We start from the raw sequence: 20,108 nt of genomic DNA, 5'->3' as shown, positions 1-20,108 counted from the left end.
TGGTCAAGGAAGTTCTCATTAAAAAGAGCAAGAAACAGGAGGTGCTCAAGGGAGGTTTGCAAGTATCAAGACAGAAGTAATCACAGGTTCGAAGTCTTTCAGGGGGCACATGACCTGTGTGCCCTAACAATAACTGGGAGGCCACTGTGGCTGGAGCAGACTGAACAAGAGAGAAGGGGAACTTAGAGAGAGGGTCAGAGAAGAGAGGAGGGGCGGGAATGTATAGGGTTGTCAGTATTAACTGCAGAGTAACTAAGGGATACAAACACAATGGAATTTAGAATTATAGTTATGGTACTTTACTTTTACTCCAAACCCACAGGAAGCCAGTGGAGAGTTTTGAGTGCAGTTGAGAAATAACTTGACATATTTTTTAGAATGAGGCCAGGTACATATACACCATGGAATACTATGCAGCCATAAAAAAGAATGAGTTCATGTCCCTTGTAGGGACGTGGACAAAGCTGGAAACCATCATTCTCAGCAAACTATCATAAGGACAGAAAACCAAACACCACATGTTCTCACTCATGGGTGGGAATTGAACAATGAGAACACTTGGACACAGGATAGGGAACATTACACACCGGGGCCTGTTGTGGGCTGGGGGAGTCGGGGAGGGATAGCATTAGGAGATATACCTAACGTAAATGACGAGTTAATGGGTGCAGCACACCAACATGGCACATGTGTACATATGTAACAAACCTGCACGTTGTGCACATGTACCCTAGAACTTCAAGTATAAAAAAAAAAAAGAATGAGGCCAGGTACACTGGCCCATTCCTGTAATTCTAGCACTTTGGGGGGCTGAGGTGGGAGGATCACTTGAGGCCTGTAGTTCAAAGTTACAGCGAGCTATGATTACATCACTGCATTTCAACCTTGGTGATAGAGTGAGACCCTGTCTCTTAAAAAAAAAAAAAAAAAAAAAAAAAAAAAAGATAGCTATTCAGGTAAACTTGTGCCATGGGGTTCATGGTACAGATTATTTCATTACCCAGGTACTAAGCCTAATACCCATTATTTTTCCTGATCCTCTCCCTCCTCTCATCCTCTACCCTCCAATAGGCCCCAGTGTATGTTGTTCTCCTCTCTGTGCTCATGTTCTCATCATTCAGTTCCCACTTACAAATAAGAGTATGCAGTTATTCAGTTTTCTGTTCCTGTATTACTTTGCTAAGGATAATGGCTCCATCCATGTGTCTGTAAAGGACATAATCTCATTCTTTTTTATGGCTACACAGTATTCCATGGTATATATGTACCACATTTTGTTTATCCAGTCTATCGTTGATGGGCATTTAAGTTGATTCCATGTCTTTTCTATTGTGAGTCATATTACAGTGAACATACATGTGCTTTTTTGAGAACAGACTCAGGAGGCAAAATAAAAGTGTAATCAGGTAGGAGATATAATGGTGGCTTGGATCAGGGTAGTGTTAGTGGAGACAGCAAGAAATAGTGAGACTGTTTATGTATTAGTGTAAAGAACATGGTATTTCTTGATTAATTGTATATGGCTAGATATAGGAAAAGAGACCAAGAGAGAGAATGCAGGGGAGAGAGAAAAATAAGAATGACACAGAAAATTTTGACCAACAACTGAATTGATGAAGTTGCCATGACCATTTGAGGACAAATTACGCTTACTCTCTCTTTCTCAATTTTCTCATCTGCCAAGTGGGGGAAAATAACCAAAATGATATGGTGATTTTGATAGTTAAATGAGTTAATACAAGCAAAATGCTTAGAATTGTACCTGGTGCATAATAGTTAGCTATTGTTAGCCTCCTCCTCTTCTCCCTGTGTATTCCTTCAGAGAAGTAAACATAGTCTGATATGATCTTGTTTATTTTTTCTTTATATATCTCCACCAAAATGTAAGCTTCATGAAGGCAACGGGCTCACCTGTCAAGTTCATGCCATATCACCAGCTTCTGCAACAGCATTTCAACCTTAGTATATGCTTGATTAATATTTAATGAGTAGAAGTATGAAAAGGTATAACAGCCAGTCCGCCCAGATTTTCCAAGACATCTCTCTTGACATAGGCACTGTCCGTCTCACACACACATACTTGTCCATTTGTGGCTTAGAAAATTTGGTCACTGACATTAAGATGAACTACAGATAGGTTAGATGGTTCACTCAGGAAGATTTCTGTGTGTGCTATGCCTTGGTGAAAGGAAAAGTTCTTTTTTTTTTTTTTTTTTTATACTTTAAGTTCTAGGGTACATGTGCATAATGTGCAGGTTTGTTACATATGTATACTTGTGCCATGTTGGTGTGCTGCACCCATCAACTCGTCAGCACCCATCAACTCGTCATTTACATCAGGTATAACTCCCAGTGCAATCCCTCCCCCCGCCCCCTCCCCATGATAGGCCCCTGTGTGTGATGTTCCCCTTCCCGAGTCCAAGTGATCTCATTGTTCAGTTCCCACCTATGAGTGAGAACACGTGGTGTTTGGTTTTCTGTTCTTGCGATAGTTTGCTGAGAATGATGGTTTCCAGCTGCATCCATGTCCCTACAAAGGACACAAACTCATCCTTTTTTATGGCTGCATAGTATTCCATGGTGTATATGTGCCACATTTTCTTAATCCAGTCTGTCACTGATGGACATTTGGGTTGATTCCAAGTCTTTGCTATTGTGAATAGTGCCGCAATAATCCTTTGGGTATATACCCAGTAATGGGATGGCTGGGTCATATGGTACTTCTAGTTCTAGATCCTTGAGGAATCACCATACTGTTTTCCATAATGGTTGAACTAGTTTACAATCCCACCAACAGTGTAAAAGTGTTCCTATTTCTCCACATCCTCTCCAGCACCTGTTGTTTCCTGACTTTTTAACGATTGCCATTCTAACTGGTGTGAGATGGTATCTCATTGTGGTTTTGATTTGCATTTCTCTGATGGCCAGTGATGATGGGCATTTTTTCATGTGTCTGTTGGCTGTATGAATGTCTTCTTTTGAGAAATGTCTATTCATATCCGGTGAAAGGAAAAGTTCTATCTAAACACAGCCATCAGTGAAAGGTCTGAGATTCCATGGACAGTAATCTCAGTATGCTCTGTATGATGCTGAAATAAGTGCACCTGGTTGTTCTATAATTAGCAGAGCTGCTGCCCTTCCTCTACCCTCTGCTTCCACTGTCAAGGTGTCGCACATCTCTGGGCTGGCTTTCCATCCCAAGATGGTTTGGCTTGCTGTGCATGGCTGGAGGGAAGCAGGAGAGGGCAAGGACCCAATTAGATTGAAATGGAATTGAGTCTTTGGAGGCCCCTTGTCAGGGCGAAAAGTATTGGATGTTCCCATTGATGACAGATGCTTCTTTATTTGGACTGATCTCAGAGTTTAGAGGTCATTTGTAAATAAGATTTGCTCCATTTGGTATGGCAAGTCCTGTTCTCTATGCCTTATTATTTTTTTTAATCCCTGCATCTTTTCCCCTGTGTTTTGACATGCTTACTGCCAGCGGAAAGGCTGTTTGGTCTGGAATGAATATTCAAATTCTTGGGAGCAGCTAAAGTAGCAACCAAGTTCATAAGGGAACTGATGATCTGTTCACGTGGTGCTAAAACAACCCCATGGGAAGAGAATAGGCAGAAAACACGATGGTATGAATGAATATTCATTCACTTTCACAAAGTGAAGCCTCAACAGTAATTTCCCCTGATTTTAGATGGGAGAAGGGGAAATGAGTTAAATTCATTATTTTGTCTTTAATTTGTGGTTCTAAGTCTTTGTACAGATGATATTCCAGGGAATGTAATCTTCAAAGAAATAATATCCCATTCTGAGTATAAACACAAATGTTAATACAAATTATGAGATTTTTAACCCAGATTAATAGACTTATAAGAACCTATGGGCTATCTGAAATGTGTGTGTTTGCTTGGATGTATTTCGTTAACAGCCACTTACGACAAACACTTCCTATGAAGCACTCGTTGTTCTATTGTTTTAGAAATATTATTTCACGGAATCCTCACAGCCCAAGAGGTATATATTATTATTATCCCCACACGAAGAAGGTAATCGAGATCCTGAGAGGTTGAGACTCACAGCTAGTAAGAAGCAGAGCTGGGATTTGCATCCAGGTAGTCTGGATCCAGTCGTTTGCAAACTGGCATAATGGCTGCAAGAGAGGGCCAGCTTTGGAGCTGTTTCTTAATTTTGTCTTGTTAAAGGAGGGCAAATTGAAAGGAATCAGGAGCATCTCATAGAATCCAAGAGCCAAGAGAGATGTCAGCCCTGTATGGAATTGTAATCAGGGAATATAAAGTCAAAAGAAGCCTTTTCAGACATCTGTCCTGTCTTTTGGCTCTTTTTCATGTTCACTGCAAGACTGGCCTCGGAACCCACTCATCAGCTTGAATGTGGCCCATCTTAGCTGACTAGCACAGTAGCCCCATCCTCTTAGCCTTTTCCACCTGGCTCTCACATTTTCCTCTCATCAGCCTCCCAGTCAGCTGCAACTTTAAAAATAATAATGATTAGCCTAAATGACAGAGATTTAAAAGTTTAATTTTCAGAAGCTTCACTGGAAATCTTGAGGGGCACTGCAGCAACCTGTTCAGAACTCTTTATGTCACACTTCTTCCTTTATGCAGTGACACTTGTGGCAATGGTCTGGGGCCTAAATGAGGCAAAAGTGAGAGCATTAGACCTGACATGGCAGTATTAGATATCTAGAAGAATCTATTTTGTACCTCAAAACCTTACTTCCTTTTTGATAAAAATCAGTATTATAAATCAAATCAGCATCATCATGATTTCCCATGGATACTCATTGTTCAGGATGTATTAACAGTCCATAAAGACAAAGTACCAATGGGGTCCATGAACCCCAAGATGTTCTGAGATCCTGTCCTGTGATTCAAAAAAAGCAAGATGTGTGCACAGTTTCCAACCTATGAAGGCCCCACTGGCAACTTTCCACGTTTAAACTTATTTATTATAAATATTTACACACACACACACACACACACACACACACGCACATACTTCATGAAAACCCCAAGTTGTATTTACAACAGGCTTACTTACTGCAACCAGCTCTTATACCAATTATTACTTGAGGGAATTGAAATCAGGCCAGTGTAATCAACAATAATAAGAAAACGCAATGGGCTTAGTTGTGGGAGGGAATAATTTTTGATTGCAAACCTCTGTAAGCAATATGCAAATTATATGCTTCTCTACCAAAGCTACAGTGCTGACCAAGGCAACATTTCTCTTTGAAAAACTAAGAACCCATGTGGTGAGACATCCAGGAAGGAATTTTCAGCATGAGGAAAGGATGGTTTGAGCTTATCAGGAACAGAGGGCTATAAACTCAAGGAAAAGCTGCAAATGCAGAAAAGAAAAGAGAGAATCTTCCAGAAAACTGCACTGAAATTGTTGAAATAAGAAGCTAGTAATTGCAAACAATATTTTATATCACACAACAAGGATCAAGATTTCTTGGCCAACACCTGGTTGAAGCTTTCAGGCATATTGACTCATAAGAAAAGTTGTAAAAGAGCTGACTTTAATTTTAATTCAGTCCAGAGGACCCGGAGCAAAGAAGAGTGCGTAAGAAGCTTGTTAAGAGACATATTTCCCAGGAAAGAAAGCCAGTGTTTTCATTTTAAACTCCATTGCACTCAGTTTTTTTAAGCCTCTTTAAAAAGAAAGAAAAGAAATTATGCTATAGCCTTTACATTCATTGTTTCATTTTTGCTTTCTAATAAATGTTGCAAAAGCACATATTTTGGGGGTTATTTTCCCCTTCATTTATTTTCATGATGAGTGTTGGTATTTTTATAGTATACAGAGAGTTCCCATAAGCATAATCCCAATTCATAACATCACACCAAGGGGAAATAAGGGCTTATATTATGTTCACTAGATTTGCCAGCAGAAAACAATTAGGTTAGCAGTTGCAATTCAAGTAAATTCAGAGTAGCCATAATATCACCAATGCCTTGGGAGGAGTTACAGGACATTATAGAATCTTTACTGAAGGAAGAAATGCAACTTCTTTCCTGCCATTTGTTGATGCTGCAATTCCATTTGTGAAAGGATAACGTCCAACCATAATAATAGCTCTGTTCGTTTTTCTGGGGATGGCAGAATCATAGGCCTGAGAGACCTGCATAAAAATCCTGCCTGGGTATTTTATAATCTGAGCTTCAGGAAGTTGCTTAACCTTCTGGGACTGAGTTTCTTCACTGGAAAATGGTAATAATCACACTTTCCTTGCTAGGTGATGGTAAGTATTAGAGATAATCTACTCAACAGCACCTGCCACATAGACTGGACCAAATAGTGGCCATATTATTTTACTTTTCCTAATGAGGATAATAATGTTTATATTAAAGTTGTGAGATCATGTTCAAACAAGTCACTGGCTCCTATGGATCTCTTGAATGCCCTATTCCATTCCAGTCTATTATTATAAGTCTCTGTTTTATTTAATAACTCATTTCCATTTAACTCAGCAACCATTCAGCAAGCGCTACTGTGGGCGCAGAGCTAGGCAAAGCATACAAACACAAATCATGCATTGGTCTTTGCCTTCCAGGAACTATTGGATTGTTGCAGAAGTAGTTGCAGTTATTTCCATTACTTTCAATGGTAAAATCCCCAATTGCTTTTGCACCAACCTAATAATTTTTTTTTAATTTGTTGGCTAGTTGTTCAGTCCCAGTCCAGAGAACTCTGATGAACCTCAGTCCTGTTGAGTTTACTTATTCCTTTGTTTATTCATCTGTTTATTTAACATTCAGGTTCCTGCTATGTGTCGGGACTATGGTGGATCTTGAACCAGATGTAGTCCCTGTCCACGAGGTGCACTCTAGAGGTTTACTGGGGTTTGGTTTGTCCCTACCAAAACTCATGTTGAAATTTGATCCCCACTGTGGCAGTATGGGAGGTGGGGTCTGATGAAAGGTGTTTGGGCCATGGGGTCGGATCCCTCTTGGGTGGCTTTGTGCCATTCCCAAGGTAGTGAGTGAGTTCTTGCTATGATGATACTGGATTAGTTCTAACAAAATTGATTAGTTCCCTTGAGAGTAGGTTCTTATAAAGCCAGGACACCCCTGGGGTTTTGTCTCTGTGTGTGTACTCGTCCCCTATGATCTTCACCATGTTATGATACAGCACAAAAGCTCTCACCAAAAGGCCGGACTATGCCCTTGAACTTCACAGTCTATAAAACTATAAGCTAAATAAACTTCTTTTCTTTATAAATTACCCAGTCTCCGATATTCTGAGACCATGATGTTGTTAGAGCAACACAAAATGGACTAAGACAAGGAGAATGCAGAGTGATTAATGCCATGACCTAGTTTAGATTTGGGAAAGAAATGGCAATAGGAACGTCAGTGTATGTATCCGATTCCTGGCCAAAGTTTATATCTCAAGTACATTGCTGCTTTCTGCCCTGCAGAGGCAAGACCATGAATAACAAACGCTTAAGCAGCCCTCCTATTTCTTTAGTTTCTAGACCAAATCCTCTCTCTGAGCAATTAGCCCCTTGCTTGCTTTCTCCTTCATCTCAGCCTGGCTGGCCTGCTGTGGCCCCCCAACTGAGATCCCACCAAGTACAGGGTAAATCCAACCTATGTTTTCATTCTAGATTCAGCACCCCACCTTACCCTTGTGACTAGTTTTGGGTACATACCAGAGAGCCCTTCCTAGAAGTCTACTAGGAGATGGAGCAGGGTGTGTGACTGGACTTTAATAAAGCTCATTAAGTGTATCAGTACAGCATGACAGTTTGGGGCCCCAGTTCTGAAGTCAGACAAGTATGGATTCCAACCTGGAACATGCTCCTGTGAATTGTAGGGTTTTAGGGAAGATATTTAACTTTACTGAGACCTAGTTTCCTCTTCTGTAATATGGAAATAACAATGGTTTTAGCTCTCAGGGATCTTGTGAGTATTAAATAAATTCACATTGGTGAAAGGCTCAGCTTAGTGTGTGATATTTGATAAGCTCTCAACCAGTATATCACTATTAAAGCAGGTGCTCTCCAAAACTGCTTCACTTGGGAACAAACTGTCCCAAGTTCACTGAGGGCTTGAAGTTTTAGCAGGGAAGGCAGTTGTCAGGGATTCAGACCTTGTTCTACAGGAAGAGAGAAAAGTGAGACAGAAAAAGAGAACTGAACAAAAGAAGAAGAAGGGGATTGGAGATACACATACCTCCCCAAAGACACACCAGGCCTTGCCCTCTATCCAATTAATCAAATTTGAACATTACATCATTTTTGTTTTAGATTTTCTTTGAAAACAGTTAGAGATATAGTTGAAGTTTATTGCGTATTCCCCTCCAATTCCTTTCCTTTCCAAGCATATAACTGTTGTCCTAAACTTGGTATTATTTCCACACATATTTTTCTACTATCATAACTATATGTAAAATTCAAAACAATATAGTTTTACATAAACAATATGTAGCATTGTTTTAAACCTTATATAAATAGCATTTATAACTAAACTGTTGGTTGCCTACTCAATATTTTCTTTTCTTGCTTACAGAACATGCAGCTTATTCTGATCAACAATTTGTCCAGCTAAAGGACTACATCTCCCCCCTCTTCTTGTGGCTATAGGGGCACAGCAAAGGTCACTGGGCTAACCTCCTTAAAGGGACTCGGCTGACAGGTATATCTTTTGCTTTGCTCCCCCATTTCTTTCCTCTTCCTGTGTGGAACATGACTGAGGTGGATGTAGCTCCAATAGTCCTTTGGTTCATTACACCAACTTGATGATGGAAATCAGTGCTAAGGATGATGGAACAGAAAAAACGGGATCCCACATGACCTTGGTGCCTCCATATCAGCCTTGGACTACCTACCTCTAGATTTGTTTTATGTCAAAAAGAAACCTCTACCTTGTTTTAGCCACTTATTATTGTTTTTGTAATTGCTAAGTGTGGCTGAACGTAACCCTAGATAATAGAGACTCATATGTATTGTCTTCCCGACTTCTTGCTCAACTTTACATTTTGTTTTCCAGCATTCTGTTTGTTTTATGAGGCAAGTATAGTGGTAAGCCACCAATTCTGGAGTAGATGGGCTGTTTTATAGCCCAACTCTGCCACCGACAGCTATAAGACCTTTAAACTTTGCTTTGTTCTTACTTTCTTCATCTATAAAATGGGGATGCTAACAGAACCCCCATCACAGGATTGTTATCCGAGTTATATGAATTAATATTGACATGCAAAGTGTTTATAGTAGTACTTACAACAAAATAATAGTTAACCCTTAATACGACATTATTATGTGTTATTTATTCATGAGATACAGTACAGTTTTAACTGCCGTAAGATATTCCATTTTATAAATGTTACAATTTTTTTTATTCTAATGTTTGATGGACATTTAAGTTGTTTCCATTTTTAACATTTACTGAATGATGCAATTAATATTTCTGAAGGTCTCCTTGTGCACATGTGTGCAAATTGCTTCAAGGTATCTATATAGTTGTGAAAATGCTCGGTCTAAGAACGTGCACTTTCAACGTGGCTTAATAAAGCTAAATTCTGGCTGGGTGCAGTGGCTTACGCCTGTAATCCCAGCACTTTAGGAGGCCCAGGTGAGTGGATCACGAGGTCAGGAGTTCAAGACCAGACTGGCCAAGATGGTGAAACCCCGTCTCAACTATAAATACAAAAATTATCTGGGCGTGGTGGCAGGCGCCTGTAATCCCAGCTACTCGGCAGACCGAGTCAGATAATTGCTTGAACCCAGGAGACAGAGGTTGCAGTGAGCTAAAATTGCACCACTGCACTCCAGCCTGGACAACAGAGTGAGACTCTGTCTCATAAATCAATCAATCAATCAATCAATCTAAATTCTTCCCAAAGTAGTCGCAAAAATTTGTGTATGAAAGTACCCATTGCATCTCATCTTTGCCAAATCTCAACTTTAATTAGACTTCTTATTTTTTGCCAGTCTTATGATCGTATAACAAGATAACTTTGTTGCTGTTTTAATTTACTTGTCCCTGATTACTAGTTAGGCTGAAAATAACTGTATGATTTGGAGATATTCAGGTTTCTTTTCTGTGAAAAACCTATACATGTCATTTTTTATTTTTCTATCGAGTGATCTTTTCCTTTTCAAATTTGTGTATCTAATAATGTTACCAACATCTCCTCCCAATCTGTGGTTAACCTTTCCATGTTGTTTAGGGCACAGAAAGTTTAATGTAGTGAGATTTATTACTTTTTCATTATTGATACCTGTGCCCTAAGAGTTTCCTTCCTGCCTCAAGACCGTAGGGATATGCTCTCGTATTTTGTTTTAATCCTCACCCCACCCCTCAATGAGGCAGATCTTTAATGCACCTAGAATTTATTTTTCGTGTTGAAGTAGAAACAAGTTTTTGTTGTCATTGTTATATGAGTTATTGATGGTCTCAACACTATTTTCCAAGGGGTCTGTCTGTCTGTACTGATTTGCAAGGCCATATCTGTCACATAACTAACTCGCATATGTACACAGGTCTATTGCCTGGCTCTCTGGTGTGTATCATTTGTCTGCTTGCTATCATGGTGCCAATATACACTGTCTGACTCTCAGTCTCTAAGGGGTCTTTAATCCATGAGATAATTCAAGAACCTTGCATTGTTGTCATTGTGAAGATAAATCAAATGAGTCAGGATGGATTTTTCCCTAGACAGACAGTTCTTCCATCACGATGTAGAACAAGTCTCAGTGCCACAGGAACATAGCAGAAGGATGGAATAGATTTAACTCAAACTTGCCTTTTACTTCTCCTCTCAATTTATACCCTGTGATAGTACAGATTCCAAACCCGTACATGCCTTCTGCCCCCATCAGAGGCTTCTCTACATGATTCTGAACTCAACAAAGCCCCACCCCACACTGCTGGACAGCAAAGCCATTTGTCTTACTAATGGTCCAAAGGAAAGGAAAGCTGCCTAGATGTCATATCCATAGCCTGGACAATTAAGAAGCACTTGTGACAGAGAACATTATATTGGAGATGTAAAAAGTCACCAAATCCTCACCTGTACAACTCTAAAAAGATTGAGAAAATTGAAATTAATTATCCACTCTCCTTGGCTCTCTCATGAAAGGACAGAATGAAGTTATTAGAGATTGGAAGGGGGTGGGGGTTGAGTGTAGCTACCTATACGTGTTAATTTACTTTTATCTCAATTTCCTATATTAGAATAACAAGCCAAAATACCCCCGGAAAGAATGCTAGTTTTGTTTTAAAAATCAGACAACAAAACCTCAACGACACCCTAAAAATGTTGCGGTGGCTGTCGACCTCCTTGGACACCAGGGAATGTCAGTGGGTCTGCCTCAGTGGCTTCAATCAGACGAGCATATAAAAAGCAATGCCCAATGATTTTTCTAGACATCCATGGTCTCTTGCCAACAATTGAGGTTTAATGAAGAGGGGGAAATTAGACCTCAGAGACTAAGTCTTCTGAAGGTGGATATTTCCTGGAAGCATGTGCAACTCTCAACCCCCATCAGGCATTCCAGCCAGGGGACAGCACTCTATCGTTCTTCTTCAAGCTTGTAGTGTCTGGTTGATTTCTCACTGTGCTGCTTCTCCAAGTCTCCACGGGCATTTTGCCATTCAAGCCACAAGACTACTTAAATGCTGAAGGCTGTGTCTCTACTTTCTTCCCAATTCTTTTTTTTCTCTTCTCTTTCTTCTGTTTCTGCTTTTGTGGGTTTGTGGTCTTGTTTATGGGAGATCCTTAGTCATTTTGACTTTACAGATTCTCTTACACTCATCTGATATTAATAGGCTTTTCTTTACTATAAGAAAAAACAGATTAACAACTTTGGTCTACTATTCTTCAGAAAGATGTACTTGGATTTGTGTGACCCTATTCAGAACATAACATGTGCATATTGCAATAAAGGAAAAAAAGTATGTGATATTGTCTGATGGCTATGGAAAGTCTCTGTTGAGAAATTTACTTTCTTGCAATTTAATGAGTCTTATAATAACCAGAGAGCCCCTTCAGCATCTGAAATGGAGCGAGAAAGTTGTGATTGGCTGTCATCAAGAGCCCAGGGTTCGTGCCTTAAAAAGCTAGATCACTGTCCAGCAATATCAACTCAGGGGGTCCTAGATTTGGGGGATCCCACTGTAGTGGAAGAGTTAGAAGAAGTGTGACTCACATTAGAAAGTTGCTCAGTATTGTTTCAGATATGAATAAAGAGGGCTGGGCACAGTGGCTCATGCCTGTAATCCCAGCACTTTGGGAGGCTGAGGTGGGCGGATCACCTGAGGTCAGGAATTTGAGACCAGCCTGGCCAACATGGCGAAACTCTGTCTCTACTAAACATACAAAAGTTAGTCAGGCATGGTGGCAGGTGCCTGTAATCCCAGCTACTAAGGGAGGCTGAGGTGGGAGAATTGCTTGAACCTGCCGGGTGGAGACTGCAGTGAGCAGAGACAGAGCCACTGCACTCCAGCCTGGGTGACAAAGCGAGACTCTGTCTCAAAAAAAAAAAAAAAAAAAAAAGAATAAAGAAATATTAAACCAACAGTCCACAAATCTTTAACTCATTGAGTCTTTTGGTGCCCTGAGGCCTATGTGTCATTGTGACACTAAGGCCAGTCTCTACTTTTCTCTAATTTGAAATGCTTTCTAATTTAAGAAGTGAAAAAAATCACCCAGGTGAAATCTTAATAAAGTCTGTTGTTTAGTTCATTGTCCTGTATCGATATTAATTTCTTAGTTTTTGACCAATGTATCCTGGCTATGTAAGATTAGGAGAATCTCAGGTAAAGGAACTCTCTGTATTATCTTTGCAATTTTCCTGTAAACCTAAAATTACTTCAAAATAAAAAGGTTATTTTTAAACAAACTAACCAGGGCAATCACAGATGTCTCAGGCTACGGAGGTAAACCAAACTGGAATTCTGGTTCACATTGAGGTAGAAAAATCAAGAGCCAAGGTGTCTGGGCTACGCACTGGGGACTTCATTTTAACTCTACTACTGACTATTCTTGCAAACTTAAACCACTTAACCTCTCTTCATTTTTATTGTTTGTTATTACAAATTACATCCATGTTAATTATATAATAACACAGGCAAACCTTGTTTCATTGCTCTTCACTTCATTGACCTTCCTTTATTGCATTTCACAGATACTGTGTTTTTTACAAATTGTGTGCAGCAACCCTGCATCAAGTAAGACGCCAGCACGATTTTTCCAACAGCGTGTGCTGGCTTTGTGTCTCTGGGTCACATTCTGGGTATTCTCACAATATTTTAAACCTTGTCATTTATTACACCTGGTATGGTGGTTTGTGATCAGTGATCTTTGATGTTACTATTGTAATCATTTTGGGGCACTGCCAACCCCCTCATGTAAGGTGGCAAACTTAATCTCTAAATGTGTGTGTCCTGACTACTCCACTGTCCAGCTGTTCCCCAATCTCTCCCTCTTCATGGGCCTCCCTATTCCCTGGGACATAGCAACATTGAAATTAGGCCAATAAATAACCCTATAGTGGCCTCTAAGTGTTCAAGTGAAAGGAAGAGTTTAATGTCCCTCACTTTAAATCAAAAGCTAGAAAATGATTAACCTTCGTGAGGAATGCATGTTGAAAGCCAAGATAAGCTGAAATCTAGGCCTTTTGCACCAAATAGTTAACCAAGTTGTGAATGCAAAGAAAAAGTACTTGAAGAAAATTAAAAGTGCTATTCCAATGAATACACAAATGGTAAGAAAGCAAAACAGCCTTATTGCCGATATAAAGAGAGTTTTATAGAGCTGGATAGAAGGTTGGGCCTTTATTGCCGATAAGAGAGTTTTAGCGCTGGATAGAAGGTCTAACCAGTCACAACACTCCCTTAAGCCAAAGCCTAATCCAGAGCAAGCCCCTAACTTTCTTCAGTTTTATAAAGGCTGAGAGAGGTGAGAAAGCTGCAGAAGAAAAGTTGGGACTGGGCATGCTGGCTGACACCTGTAATCCCAACACTCTGGGAGCCCAAGGTAGGCAGACTGCTTTAGCCCAGGAGTTCAAGACCAGCCTGAGCAAAATGGTGAGACCCCCATCTTTACCAAAAAAAAAAAAGTACAAAAAAAGTAGCCAGGCATGGTGGCCTGCACCTGTAGTCCCAGCAACTTGGTAGGCTGAGGTGGGAGGATTGCTTGAGCCTGGGATTTTGAGGCTACAATGAGCTGAGATGGTACCTCAGCTCCTGGTCACACCTGGACAACAGAGCAAAACCCTGTCTTAGAAAACAAAAGATAAGGCCGGGTGTGGTGGCTCACGCCTGTAATCCCGGGATTTGGGAGGCCAAGGCTGGCAGATCATAAGGTCAGGAGATCGAGACCATCCTGGCTAACACAATGAAACCCCATCTCTACTAAAAACACAAAAAAAATTAGCCAGGTGTGGTGGCAGGCACCTGTAATCCCAGCCACTTGGGAGGCTGAGGCAGGAGAATGGCGTGAACCCGGGAGGTGGAGCTTGCAGGGAACTGAGATCGTGCCACTGCACTCCAGCCTGGGCGACAGAGCAAGACTGCATCTCAAAACAAAAAAACAACACAAAAAGATAAAAAAAAGAAATGTTGGAAGCTAGAAGAGATTATTTCATTAGGTTTGAGGGAAAACAGCCATCTCCATAATATAAAACTCCAAGGTGACGCAGCAAGTGCTGATGTAGAAGCTGTGGCAAGTCATCAAAAGATCTAGCTAAGATCATTGGTAAAAGTGACTGCGCTAAACAATGACTTTTAGTGTAGATGAATTTTTAGTGTAGACAAACAACCTTATATTGGAAGAAGATGCCATCTAGGACTTTCATAGCTGGAGAGAAGTCAATGCCTGGCTTCAAAATATCAAAGAACAGGCTGACTCTCTAGTTAGAGAAGAATGCAGCTAATGACTTTAAGTTGAAGTCAGTGCTCATTTACCATTCCTAAAATACTAGGGTCCTTAAGAATTATGCTAAATCTACTCTGCTTGTGTTCTGTAAATTAGGACAACAAAGGCTAGAGGATAGCACATCTGTTTATGGCATGGTTTACTGAATATCTTAGGCCCGCTGTTGAGACCTACTACTCAGAAAAAGAAAATAAAAATTTTTTTTCAAAAGATTACTATTTGGCCTGGCACAGTGGTTCATGCCTATAATCCCAACTCTTTGGGAGTTTAAAAACAATTTTAAAAAGTCAAGCATGGTAGTTCACATCTGTAGTCCCAGTTACTAAAGAGGCTGAGGTGAGAGGGTCACCCAGGAGTTTAAGACTGCAGTGAGCTATGATCATGGCACTGAACGCCAGCCTGGGTGACAAAGTAAGATCCTGTCTCTCAACAACAACAACAAAAGTTACTGCTCCTTAACACTGCCCCTGGTGACCTAAGAGCTCTGATGCAAATGTACAAGGAGATTAATGTTGTTTTCATGCATGCTAACATAACATTCATTCTGTAGTTTATGGATGAAGGAGTAATCTCAACTTTCAAGTCTTATGACTAAATAAATACATTTCATAAGGCTGCAGTCACCACCCCCCTTATCAGTCAACAGCCCATAACATCAAGACAAGCCAGATGCAGTGACTCACACCTGTATTCCCAGCACTATGGGAGGCCAAGGTGGATGGATCACCTAAGGTCAAGAGTTTGAGACCAACCTGGCCAACTTGGTGAAACTTCATTTCTACTAAAAATTCAAAAATTACCTGGGTGTTGTGGTGGGCACCTTTAGTCCCAGCGAGCCAGGAGGCTGAGGCAGGAGAATCTCTTGAATCCAGGAGGTGGAGGTTGCAGTGAGCCAAGATCGTACCATGCACTCCAGCCTGGGTGACAAGAGTGAGACTCCGCCTAAAAAAGAAAAAAACAAATAACATCAAGACAAAACTCTCCAACAGCAAAAAGTTTACAACTCTTTGTATAAGCTCAGATAATGACTGACATTTTTTAGCAATAAAGAATTTTTTAATTAAGCTATGTATTTTTTAGACATAATGCTATTGCACACAATAGACTACAGTATAGTATAAACATAGCTTTTATATGCACTGTGGAACTAAAAAAACGTATGTGACTCACTTTATTGCAACTTTCACTTTATTGTTGTATTCTGGAACCAAACCCACAATCTCCAAGTTACCCCTATATGTAATAATATACATTATAAATTATTATAAATATTTCAAAAGAAAGGGCAATCAGATTCATCTCTAATATATGGAAAAAGTAATAATTAGCCACAATCACATCCTCCAAACCACAATTTCATCACATATGAAGATCCAGTATGAACAAATTTACTTCTGCAGATCTTCTAGTTGACCCAGACAGTTTCAGTTCCAGTATATATTCAGTTCTGGGATATGCAAATATCAAGTCATTTTTAAGAAAAGAGGAAACTAAAGGGTTAGGTAAGAATAAAAATGGTATATAGAAAATAGAGATTGTATAAACTACTATTAAAAGATAAAGAATATTGAAAGCAGGTGAACTGTGTCCTTAGACATATACCCTGGTTCTATTGGGAAAGCCTTTCCTGAGACATAGGAGAGCATCCTGTTACAAGTATCTTGGCCAGAAATCCTCCTGAGCAGAGTTAAGAACTTGTAATCTTGTGTAATGGGAAAGGAGTTTCAAAACACTTCCCTAATAATTCACCAATCTCAAAAATTCAGTTTCTCATAATTCCCTCAGATCAAAGGAGCCAAAAATCCAAAAGCCCTGACTCATAAAATCAAAATAATTTTTGTTTAATATTTCATAACAGATGTCAGCTACAAACAAAATTAATTTCAAGTTTCTTGTGTCAGGAGAGACAAGCATTAAAAAGTTCTGGGGAGGAGGTGCCAAGTGAAATTGCATCATAAACATTGTTAATTACATTAATAAGTGTCATTTATATTGACGTTATTTCGCATGCTGCCTTGGTTGTTTTGCTTAAAATGTTTTTTGCTATACTCCCAAAATTTGGTCCAAAAACAGGGAACTTCTATTATGATTTCTCAAGTTCTTTAAGTACAGTTACTTCTAACTGGAGACTTTGAGGAATTTAATGCCTACGGCTGAAAAGAACCGTTACAATACAAGCCCAACTTACCTCATAGGATTATTTGGAGAATGAAATGAGATAACAGAAATAAAGTTCTTTGAAATATTTTTAAATAATTTTAAATTACAAATTATTGTTTTTGTTTATCAGATGTCAGTCACTGTACCTAGGAAGGAGGTATAAAGTGATGACTGTCCTCACAAGGCAATAGGGTAGAGGGGTAAGTGCTCCCAGGAGCACTGGGGGATAGAGTGGCAACTGACCTCACAAAGTACTGGGGTAGAGGGGTTACTGTTCCCACGAGACACTGAGGTAGAGTAGTGACTGCTCCCAAGAGGCCCTCAGGAGAGGGGTGACTGCTCCCAGGAGGCACTGGAATAGAATGATGACTGCTCCTAGGAGGCACTGGGGCAGAGGGGCAACTGCTCCCAGGAAGTATTAGAATAGAAGGGTGACTGCTCCCAGGAAACACTGGGGCAGAGGGGTGACTGTTCTCAGGAGGCATTAGAATAAAAGGGTGACTGCTCCCAGGAGGTACTGGGGCAGAGGGGTGACTGTTCCCAGAAAGCATTGGGTAGAGGTGTGACTAATCCCAGGAGGCACTGGGATAGAAGAGTAACTGCTCCCAGGAGACATGATGGTAGAAGGGGGTGACTGCTTCCAGGAGGCACTGTAGAGGGTAGAGTAGTGACTGTTCTCAGGAAGCTCTAGGGTAGAAGGGTGATTGCCTTGTAGAATCCCTCAATCCAGACTTGTTCAGAGGCTCACTACCCAGAACTAAGGGCTAAAATGGGATAAGGAAAAGTACCGTGGAGCACACACATAGCCCCTCAATCATAAATTAGCTAGGCTTTCTGAGCATGGGAAGTGGGTTACAGCGTGCTGGTAATGATGGTATGTCAGTGGGAGAGAAAGATGGACACAAAAGAAAATAAAATAATTTCCTTATGACTAGAATGTGAAAGAGAGGATAACAAAGGACAGGGCTGGGAAGAAAGTCTGTGTCTAGTTTATGAGGGGAAGGAGTTGTAAATTATGTTAAAGTTTTGTTCCTTATGCTGTCTGAGGTAAATTGAAATCAGAGAGGGTTTTACGCAAGGAGATGGCATGAATCGATCTAGAGTTTGGTGGCGTATTTCTGATTTCACTGTGGAAAAGAGAACAGAGGGGTGCAAAACTGGCAGGAGAGGGACAAATCATGAGTCCAAGTAAGCACAGCTAGAGATGAGAGTGGCCTGGACAGGTGTGTGGCAATGGGTCCAGGGGAGAGTGAAGCAAACTGACACACATGTAATGGGTTACAACCAACAGGACTTGATAATTGATTGGATATGAGAGGTGAGAGAGGAATCAAAGGCTTGGACAACCGAAAGGGTTGGGTTGCCATTCCATGAGAAAGGTAATAGGGGGCAAGTGCAGATGTAGGGGTAAAGATACTGAGGCTGTTTGGAGGCAAACTGAGATTGACGTTCTCGGGAGACATCCAAGGGGCAATGTTCAATAGACAGTTGAATCCTTCTTGAAATTCCTCCCTACTTTGGGACTAGAAGTTTGAAACATGGAGACCTTTTGAGAATCTTGTTATTATTAATCTAATAAAAGAGGAAAAATAAAGTTGAGAGGGTTCTGTTACTTTTTGGAAGTGTGAGAATGTCCAGCCCAAAGCACATATGAGAAAGGAACTCAGACAAAACAGAGGAATGAAAAGGTCTCCACTTCTGAAAAGAGAAAGAAGCAGCCACTTAGCAATTATGTGCTGCGAGATCACTTACCTTTTATGGAGAGTCCACGCTGCCGTTTGAGGAAGAAATAGTCTGCCCTTTGGAAAGGTCTGTTATCGTGGTCACGCATCCCCCTGGACTTCGCAGCAGTCAAGGTGAGAATTAAACTTGAGACGAAAGTGCTAGAGATGTATATGGGCCTTAAGGATTACTTAGTCCAGTTCTCTCATTTTACAGGGGAAGCAACTAGGACCCAGGGAGAATAATGACTTGCCCGTGGCTACACAGCTGGTTAGTGGGATATAGAAGCCAGATATCTTGGCTTGGCTTACCTTGTCCTTTAACGCTTAGATGAAATCGCTTGAATCCCCAACCCAGATCTTAAGGAACATCCAGTGCCACTTACCCCACAACTTCTAAAATTCCTCTGGGACTTATGTTTTTCCCAGCCATTGCCGATTCTGATTTCCAGAATTTTCTGTATTTCTCATTCTCCACTCTTTCCCGTGGCTTTTCTTTAATCATTTCCCTTTGGCCTGAAGCCAAAGAAGGGGACAGCCCCTCCTTTATGACTTCTAGACCCCCAATCAAATGATACCTTTCATAGTTGACAACTCTATTTTGTGAAGTTTCACTAACAATTTTAAAGTAACATGCAAGGACATAATATCATATTATAATATTTTACATATTTCTAAGTGAATATTGACTTTAAAAAAAACTCTCTGCCCTTTTCTGCCAACATACACACCAAACCTTCTACCATCTTATCTCTATTTCTCATGCTTTTGCCAGCTAATTTACCATCCCTTTCCCTCTTCCTTTTCCTTTTCTCCTTAATTCTTGTCCCCTTGCCTTTTACCCCAAATGCTGATTAAAAGAATATTCCTTCCCTAGGAAAACTCTGAAGGCAGCCACTCTAGTATCAGTTTTTCTCACCCCATTTCACAAATCTGGTGCCACATTCTCTGTGCTAAACCAGATGCCTAGTTCGTTAAGGAAGCTGCTCCAAAATTTCCCAGGTCCTGCTCCATGCCTGCCCCCACCTCGGTTCTTCCAGGGTGTACTCATTGGTATGTAACTCACGGATCATGCGTACATTTGAGGTGAACTGAGTCAGTCGGTGTGTACTATTGTCTTTTAATTGCTTTCAGCTTCATGAACTTTGAACAGCTTTTATCACCTCTCAGCTCAGCACTGATTCATCCAGCTTCTGTGAGCGATTTATTTACTTTTAATTAGATCCAACTTAATTATTTTGTCAGTAAAACATACCAAAAGAATCTATAAAACAATTTTTAAGTGAAATCACCTTTCTGCCTAGAGGGATGTTAAAAATG

At 40.4% G+C, this 20,108-nt stretch overlaps 2 protein-coding genes across 4 annotated transcripts in view; one reads left to right on the top strand and one right to left on the bottom strand.

Annotated features, from left to right (window-relative positions):
- Nucleotides 1-20,108, top strand: part of ATP10B (ATPase phospholipid transporting 10B (putative)) — a 360,064-nt gene that overhangs the window by 204,385 nt on the left and 135,571 nt on the right. For both annotated transcript variants that reach the window (XM_077937417.1, XM_028849890.2), the window contains exon 3: nt 8,538-8,663. The gene's annotated coding sequence lies outside the window, so the exon portion shown is untranslated. The remainder of the gene's footprint in view (nt 1-8,537; nt 8,664-20,108) is intronic.
- On the bottom strand, nt 4,374-19,975 carry LOC144329596 (uncharacterized). 2 transcript variants are annotated; one of them, XM_077937421.1, is made up of 4 exons: nt 19,708-19,975; nt 18,820-18,950; nt 15,708-15,849; nt 4,374-4,648 (listed from the first exon to the last, which is right to left on the bottom strand). In XM_077937421.1, exons 1-4 carry the CDS (start codon nt 19,731-19,733, stop codon nt 4,615-4,617), a joined length of 333 nt encoding a protein of 110 aa, XP_077793547.1. In that variant the 5' UTR covers nt 19,734-19,975; the 3' UTR covers nt 4,374-4,614. The 2 variants fall into 2 exon arrangements, 1 of the variants encoding a protein (XP_077793547.1); XR_013394990.1 differs by lacking the exon at nt 4,374-4,648 and adding an exon at nt 11,707-11,809 and having other exon boundaries at nt 19,708-19,974.

This window comes from Macaca mulatta, chromosome 6 (genome assembly GCF_049350105.2).
Source record: "Macaca mulatta isolate MMU2019108-1 chromosome 6, T2T-MMU8v2.0, whole genome shotgun sequence".
Classification (NCBI taxonomy): Eukaryota; Metazoa; Chordata; class Mammalia; order Primates; family Cercopithecidae; genus Macaca; species Macaca mulatta.
Note: the sequence above shows the minus strand (reverse complement) of the source record. Positions and strands in the feature narration are given on the sequence as shown.

What these genes read in the sequence shown, in the direction of transcription:
- LOC144329596 (XM_077937421.1), bottom strand. Translation starts at nt 19,733, where the DNA reads ATGTGGCACCAGATTTGTGAAATGGG. An exon ending in GCGTGGACTCTCCATAAAAG is followed by an intron (nt 15,850 to 18,819) that starts GTAAGTGATCTC and finishes TTTCTTTTTTAG; the next exon opens with GCGGAGTCTCACTCTTGTCA. An exon ending in GTGCCCACCACAACACCCAG is followed by an intron (nt 4,649 to 15,707) that starts GTAATTTTTGAA and finishes TGCCTCATTTAG; the next exon opens with GCCCCAGACCATTGCCACAA.